The sequence below is a fragment of the Chaetomium globosum genome, genomic scaffold (assembly GCF_000143365.1).
Source record: "Chaetomium globosum CBS 148.51 scaffold_7 genomic scaffold, whole genome shotgun sequence".
NCBI lineage: Eukaryota > Fungi > Ascomycota > Sordariomycetes > Sordariales > Chaetomiaceae > Chaetomium > Chaetomium globosum.
Genome location: NT_165982.1, coordinates 3047070 through 3054556, shown reverse-complemented (window position 1 = coordinate 3054556; position 7487 = coordinate 3047070). Strand labels below are relative to the sequence as shown.

Below are 7487 nucleotides of genomic sequence, written 5' to 3'. Positions count from 1 at the left end.
CAGCACCGGCCCCCTGTGGCTGTACTGCGCCCAGGGCAAGTCACTGCGGCAACGGCATGGTCATGGTCATCAACGAACCGTAAGCCCTCCCCCCCTTTTCCCCAAACCCAAAACCCAAATTAACCTCCCCCTCCCCCACACAGAGCATCCAACCCCAACCGCACCCTCGACAGCTTCAAGACCCTCGCCGCCACCGCCCAGGGCGTGACCCCCGGCGGCGGTGCAGGCGGAGCGGCCGGCGGTGCTGGTGGCGGCGCTGCGGGCGGTGCTGGTGGCTCGACCGGCGGCGACCAGACGGGCAGCACCGGCGGCACCACGCCCACGGGCACCGAGGACGCGGCCCAGGCGACCATCTCGACGGCGGGCGCGGGTGTGCTCACCGTGCCCGGGGGCGTTCGCGCTGGTGGTGGCGGGTGTGGCAGCGCTTGTTCTTTGAGGAGGGGAGTGAGTGGTGGATGTGGTGTGGTGGTGTTTTTGGTTGGTGGGTGGGTTGTTTATAGCGGGATTTAATTTGTTGTTTGGTTAGGGAAGTGGGTGGTGCCGATGGGTGACTGCTGGTTCGGATATACCTTTGGAGGGATGGGTGGAGGCGATGTTGGGGGTATTCTATTCTATATTTTATGATCACTGTACATGTATCGTACATACTCCATGGCGTGTGTTACATACTGCATAAAGAAAGACGGATGTGCTTACATGGTATTTTCAGCCTTCGCACTAGAATGTCTGATGGTATGGGATCTATGAGAACCTCCTCGATAAAATGTACACAGAAAAACACCCAGCTAATTCTATCCAACCCCTAGTTATTCCCATTCACTTCCCCTCCTTCGGGATAACCCGCTTCTTCCGTCCCTTAGCCGCCTGCTCACAAAGCGGTCTCTTCGGCTCCGTCCCCGGCCACCCTTCAGGCCGCTTCACATAACCAACAAAGTCATACTTGGGGCTGTTCTTGAAGAAATTCACCCAATGCGTCAGGCCCTCCTGCACCTTACGCTCCGCCTCCGCCATCTCCTGCTTCTTCAACTCGGCCAGCTGGGCCGCCGTCCAATGGCGGTCCACCACAGGGTCGTCCAGCGGCAGGAACATCTCCTCGACGCCGCGCATGTCGGGCGTGCGGTCCTCGGCAAAGCAGCCCGTTACGAACCCGCGCGCCGCATCACACCCGGAGAAGAACCGGTACGAACCCCCGGGCCCGTACGTCCGCGCGTTGGACGACACGTCGTAGATGCTGCCGTTGATCGCCAGGTAGATCGGCTTGTCGGGGTCGCTGCCGTCGTAGCCGGCTAGTTCCTCGGGGGTGAGGTAGATGGGACCGCGCTGTGTGGGGAAGGTGGTTAGCTTGTGATGTTGTGGATTGGTGGGGAGGGGAAGGGGCGTACAAGTTGCTTCATCCACCAGTCAGTCTTGAGGTACTTGGAGCCGTTGGTGACGCCCCAGGTGTAGGTTTCGCCGTTGGAAATGAGGTAGCTCAGGCCAAAGTAGGCGAGCACGAGGAAGGTGAGAACGCGGAAGATGTCGAGGACGTGCGAGGTCGATTCGTCGTCGTCGAGGCGGTCTTTGGTCGATTTCTTCTTTGACTTTTTGGGTGCATCCCTTTTCGGTTCCTCGTCCTGCGACGCGGCCGTCTCAGACTCCGGGGGGGTGTCCGTGGCGGGTTCGGGCTTGCGCCGCCGAACAGAGGATTCGCCGGCCATTGGGAGATATGGGGGTGAGGGCGACAACCGGTTTGTTGGAATTCGGGGAGGAATTGGGGGAGAAAAAGGCCAAACAGAGAAGAGTTCAAGGAGACAACGTAATGCCCACCGTTAAATGTAGCCAGATTTCCAGCGGGCTAGCCGGATAAGCGAGGCTGAGCAGCAAGAGTGGGATGAGGATGGTCCCGTCTCGCTTCCTGCTCCGCCGGACTTGCATGGTGGCATGGAACGCTCCGAGACCGATTGGGTCAGTTTCCAGAAGCACGGTGCCCCACAATTGCATTCCCGTCTCCCATAGCAACTGGACCCTGGTAATAGGAAAATCGGTCATTGGCCAAGAACGGATGAGTCGGGCAGTCAATACTCCAACCCACCCGAGCAAATTAAACGTCCGCCCGCCAAATCATTGACGTTGTCGCCGCACACATTGCAATCCACGCGATCAACACCACGACCAGGAACAGCCGGGAGCCAGAATAACGCGCACACATTAGGAAAATCTTATCGCTTTTACATTCTACCAAATCGGCGACCCCGTCTTCCCGTGCAGCTTTCTCCGCTTGCTTTTCGATCGGCGACATCCCCTAATCCATCGCACCCGGATCCCGCATTTGCGCGTCAGTCAATACCTTGTCCACGCGGCGGGAAGAGGTAGACAGGCTGCACATTGTCTCTTCGACAAGTTAACTCAGCCAAGACTTGCATGAGTCTACAATAACATACAGAGCCCGCTCGACGATGTCAGTACCGTCGAGCCCCGGCGGCGGCGGACAGCCGCTGCAACCAATGTCGCACAACGCGCAACGCGAATCTGCGCTCTTCGCGTCCGTCCAACACCAACGCATGGCAGAAAGCCCGTCTGCCCGCGACAGTTCGGTGCACGAGAAGATCAACCAATTCAACACCCTCGCCATGCATTCCAAAACCCTCGAGCGCAAAACCGCCGATGCCGCCCTCAAGCGCGCTATGCTCGGGCGGGAGGAGGCCGAGGCCGAGGCGCGGCGATATCGTGATGAGGTACTTGCATTGAGGAAAGAAGTCGAGGAGGGGAAGAAGAACGAGAGGAAAGTGGGAGAGCGCTTGGAGGCTGTGATGGTAGGTGCCCCGCGCGGCCTATCCCCCCACGTAGAGCTAATAAGAAAAAAGGAAAACTCCGGCCGTGCCAAAGAGATGTACGCCCACTCTCAACAACGATGGGAAAAGGAGATCCGCCGCTCCCGAAAAGAAACCTTCAAAGTACAGAGCACCCTCGTCAAAGTGCAGGAAGAACTCAAGTCCTCTCGGGCGGCTCAGAAAGCCACGGAGGAGGAGCTTCAGACTGAGCGGGAGCGAAGCAAAGCCCGGGAGCAAGAGTCTTTCGATGCTCAGTACCGGCTGGTTGGACTTCAGGAGCAACTGGATCAAGCCCTGGCCCGCGCCAAGATACTAGAGCAGGAGCTGGAGGCCCTCAGGACGTTGGCAAAGAGCGAGACCGAGGTTAAACGTGCCGCTTCTACTGAAGACGGCGGCGACTCCGAAGGGCCACGGAAACGTGCGAGACTGTCGTCTGTGTCGGCGTTCGGCCATGGTGACCCTGAAATCGAGACGATCACGATGCTCTGGGAATGGGAGAAGCAGCGTGCGGACCGAGCCCTGGAACAGGTCGATTTCCTCGAGGCGGAATGCCAGCTCAAGATGTGTTCGGCGGGAAAAGAGCTGCGCAGGACTTCGGTCCAACGGTCGGGCCCACGCAAGCGAACCAGCATGTTGATCTCGGATGCAGGGGACTCGATGATCCTTAGTGAGAGCCGTCGAGCCTCCGCTGAGATGCCCAAGGCATCGCCGAGGCTGTCCAAGACCGACCAGCTCAGGGTGCGCAAAGAGCCGCGGCGAAGCACCATCTTCCTCCCGGCCGAGGGTATCTTCCGGACCGTCTCGCAAGCCGAGGCTGACGAAATAGCGGCGAAGTCGACGACCTCATCGGGTGTATCCCCTACTGAGGCGGCATCCAGCCTCCCCATTACACCGGTAGACAACAACCCGATGTACCGTCGCTCGCCGTCCCTCGACCCGCCAGACTTTGCCATGATTGGCAAACAGCGGACATCGCTGCTCTCACTACTCGACGCCCCACACAGACAAGAACCCGTACAAGTGTTCAACATCCCCACCACCCCCGGCCCCGCAGCGCCAGAGGCAGACCATGCCGACGCAGAAGAAGAACCCGATGCGCGACTCACCACCAAGGCACCGGGCGAGATAACCCTCCCTCCACGACAACCGGCCGCCTCCCTAACCGGTCCCCTCAGCGAACCCCTCCCACCCCACTCCACCACTGCAACCACCACCACCACCCTCGACGCCCACACCCGCCCGCACACAACAGCATCCTACTACCGCCCATCCACGTCTACCACCTCCACCGTAACCACCACCACCAAAGTCCCCCTCCGCGAAGAACCCGACGAGGACAGCGGGCCAACACTCGCCCAGCGCCTCATGAAGATGCAGCGCACCCCGTCCCGCCAGACCGGCGACAGCCACCGCGGCAGCGACTCCAGCAGCATCCACAACCCGGATGGGCCCAGCTTCGACACCAGCAACCCGGCCCTGACCCCGACCATGACGCGCGAGGAGGCACTGGCGCAGATTAGAGAGCGGCGCGGCCGCGCGCGCAGCGTCGGGAGGGTCGGGAGCGCGGGGAGCTCGGCTGCTGGTGGCGGGGCGAGTGTGGGGGTTGGTTCCGGTTCCGGTTCTGGTTCCGGTCTTGTTAGGACTGGGAGTGGGGCTGGGGCTGGGGAGGCGCGCCGCAAGGTTTCGGGGAGCAGCGCGACAGGGGAGGTGAGGCGGAAGGTTTCAGGGAGTGGTGCCAGTGGGCCTGGAGGAGAGGTCAGGCGGAAGGCGAGCGGCGATCTTGGGGGGACGGTGAGGCGGGCTGCCGGCGGTGATGAGAGGGGCCGTGAGAGGGGGGATGTCAGGGGAGGGGCTAGGCCGCCGAGTGCGGCGGGGACGGCCAGGGGGGCGTCGGGTGGGGTGAGGCGGATTCGGTCATGAGTCGTGAACTACTAATGTGTGTGTGCGTGTGTTGTGTGTGTTGCTTGGATCCGGGGGCTTGGATGTCGCGGTGTTGGGTGGCATTCATTCATTCATTGTTGGGTCAGGTTCTGGCCGCGGGAACAATCATTATACCCCTGTGGGAGGAAGCCCGGCTGAATATTGCGGTCGTTTTTTTATATTGGTTTATTGTCTCCCCTGGAGTCGGCAGGGCTCACTTCCTTTTGTTGGGCGGTTTTGCACTGGCCGGCGTCACGCTCTTTGAGCTATCGAAATGCGTGTTGGAGTTAGGGCACGGCCAGGTTAGGTCGTCTTTTCTTTTTTTGTCTTTTTTGTTTTCGGATTGGGACGGGCTTGCCTCTTGTGATATCACTCTGCATAGGACAGCGAGGGGCGTCTTGTTCAATAAACTTTTGTGCACTTCATGCTCGGTGTTTTGGATGTGGTTGTTTGTCTGCTGTTGTTTTGTGTCTAGGATCGATATGATTAGGGGAGAACTTTACAAAAGCTAGAGTTACCGCCCTGCCTCTCGGTTGGTGATATTCGAAGGTGGTGATCCTTGCTGGGTTGGTTCATGCTTGGGGGCTGAAGGCTTTCGCCATAATTTCAACGACGAACGAGAAACGTCCTTGGTGTTGTATAAGTGTTATTCCTAACGAGGTCAATGCCAAAGGCATACGACAACACATAGAAGTTTAAGATTCTGTCCTTCCTGTCCTCGTCATGAACCAAAAGATCTCAACCTCACTCCCAGTTTTCCAGTTGTATTGAGTTAACTATGATTGGAAGAATCTCTGTTTTGCCCTTATCCCTTTTCTTATTCACGAGTTGTACTTGGATATCAGTTAAGAACGGTCTTGATATAGTTCGATTCTCAATGCTGACCTTGTGGTTCTCAAAAAGCAATACAAACCCACATACAAAAAAGAAAGACTACCTAACACGATCTACTTACAACACACCCCCAGACGCCTGCGATAAAAAAGACCCCGTCCCCGACCCCGAACCACCAGACACCGCACTCTGCGCCGCCAGCACCCCACCACCACCACCCTCCAATCCCAACCCCCCCAGCCCCAACACACCCGCAGCACCCGACCCCACCCCCGCCGACATAGACACCGCCCTCGACGAGCGCGTCTGCTGGCGCTGCGCGCGGCGCTGGCTCGTCGTCGCCTGCTGGCCCTGCTGCTGTAGCTGGGTCTTCTTTTCCTCGGCCTTGGCGACGGCGACCTGGCCGGCGGTGAGCAGGAAGCCGGGCATGAGGGTCTCTTGCTCGTCGGTGCTTTGGTTGTAGAAGGCGGGCCAGATTACGACGGCGTCGGTGAGGAGGTTGGGGGTGTCCCGGTCCGTTGTGGTGGTGGTGGTGGTGGCGGTGGTGGCGGGGGTGGGGTTGGAGGACTTTTTGTTGTTGGGGTTGGGGCGGGATTTGGCGTTGTTGGTGTTGGTGGTGGTGTTGTTGCTGTTGTTGGAGGGTCCGGGTTCGGAGTTGGTGGTGGAGGTGGGGTTGTAGAGGGGGTTGGCTACGTCGGGAGAGACATCAAATTCGATTTTGCCGTCGAGCCTTTGGATAAACTTCCATTGCTCGGCGGCCTCGGTGCAGAGGTTTCGAAACTTGACGTCGAAGCTTGGTTGGGACTTTTCTGGGATCAGATCGTGCACGTATTCGGCGACGCTGGCCATCACGACATTGATATGGGAGACGATGACAGCGTTGGTATTGCTGGGACTGAGATCAGCTAAGCGTACTAGCACGGAACGAAAGTGAGCCTCGCGATCTGAGTCCTTGTCGCCCAAGTTATCGAGAATTCTGGCAAGGCCCACGTCCGGCAACAGGTACGTGGGTTGGAAGATATTGTGCCGCATTTCGTGCGCGACAAAGGCGAGGAAGGCAGCCATTCGCATTTCTTTGGCCACGAGAGTGCCGGACAGAGGAATTGGGATATCCTTCCTGAAAGCCGGGTGTCTTTTCAGGTTGTCCCAGAGGGCGGAGTTGGACCGGAGTTGGGGCGGCATGTCCCCGAAATAGGTTTCAGCCATGTCCCTGGCTGACAAGAATATCTTGTTGAGCTTCGAGCGTCTGTCACGCCGTGTTAGCCTTCCACAAGCAGGCAGCAAGATTCCGCTCACATTTCCTTGTGGCTCGTAACCACAGGCATAAGCTCGATTGAGAAGCCTTTCAGGTCATGGAGCTCTTCGCGTTCAATGTCGAGGTTCCTTTTGAGTATGGCTATTTCTTTCCCCAGCGCCACCTCTTTGCTCGCCATATCCTTCTGGCTCGCCTTCAGTCCCTCCTGAGCTTCTTTAAGTTCTCGCGCGAGGTCGTCGACTTGATTCTGTAGATCTCCTACTCGGGCATCCGCAGTATCCAACTGGCTTTTTGCAACGTCCATTTTGTGGTTTAGTTCTGCGATCTTTCGATCTCGACTGTTGACGTCTATTTCAAGTGTCTTCTTCTCATCCTTTAGTCGAGTGTTCTCATTGACAAGGGCCACGAAGTCTTCGATTCCGGCACCGAGCAATAATTCCTTCGCAGCCTTGATGAGGTGTGCCGCCTTGGCCGCGTCGCCATAGCCGGGAGATGGAGGTGTCATGGTACGAGGTACACGAGCAGCCATGCCAAAGAGTGAGGCTGTTGGGCAATTGGGTAGGTGTAGTTCCAGTAGTCAGGGGAGGGAAAGGGGGAGAGGCTGGGAACTGGCTTCACTCTGCAGGAATGGCGGCTCTCCTTGTTTCCATCCCTCTGATTTTCAAACC

The 7487-nt window shown here is 58.2% G+C and overlaps 4 protein-coding genes across 4 annotated transcripts; 2 read left to right on the top strand and 2 right to left on the bottom strand.

The window, feature by feature from the left end:
• Window positions 1-56: 56 nt before the first annotated feature.
• CHGG_10544 (uncharacterized protein) lies at window positions 57-721 on the top strand (the record flags this gene model as incomplete). The annotated part of the gene is made up of 3 exons (XM_001228470.1): window positions 57-79; window positions 144-444; window positions 710-721. 3 exons carry the CDS (start codon window positions 57-59, stop codon window positions 719-721), a joined length of 336 nt encoding a protein of 111 aa, XP_001228471.1.
• A 95-nt stretch (window positions 722-816) lies between these two features.
• Window positions 817-1697, bottom strand: CHGG_10543 (uncharacterized protein; the record flags this gene model as incomplete). Its single annotated transcript, XM_001228469.1, has 2 exons — window positions 817-1320; window positions 1383-1697. 2 exons carry the CDS (start codon window positions 1695-1697, stop codon window positions 817-819), a joined length of 819 nt encoding a protein of 272 aa, XP_001228470.1.
• Window positions 1698-2435: 738 nt separating this feature from the next.
• CHGG_10542 (uncharacterized protein) lies at window positions 2436-4730 on the top strand (the record flags this gene model as incomplete). The annotated part of the gene is made up of 1 exon (XM_001228468.1): window positions 2436-4730. The coding sequence occupies one exon, from the start codon at window positions 2436-2438 to the stop codon at window positions 4728-4730; it is 2295 nt and encodes a 764-aa protein (XP_001228469.1).
• Window positions 4731-5681: 951 nt separating this feature from the next.
• Window positions 5682-7324, bottom strand: CHGG_10541 (uncharacterized protein; the record flags this gene model as incomplete). The annotated part of the gene is made up of 2 exons (XM_001228467.1): window positions 5682-6828; window positions 7104-7324. The coding sequence occupies 2 exons, from the start codon at window positions 7322-7324 to the stop codon at window positions 5682-5684; spliced, it is 1368 nt and encodes a 455-aa protein (XP_001228468.1).
• Between the last annotated feature and the right edge of the window lie 163 nt (window positions 7325-7487).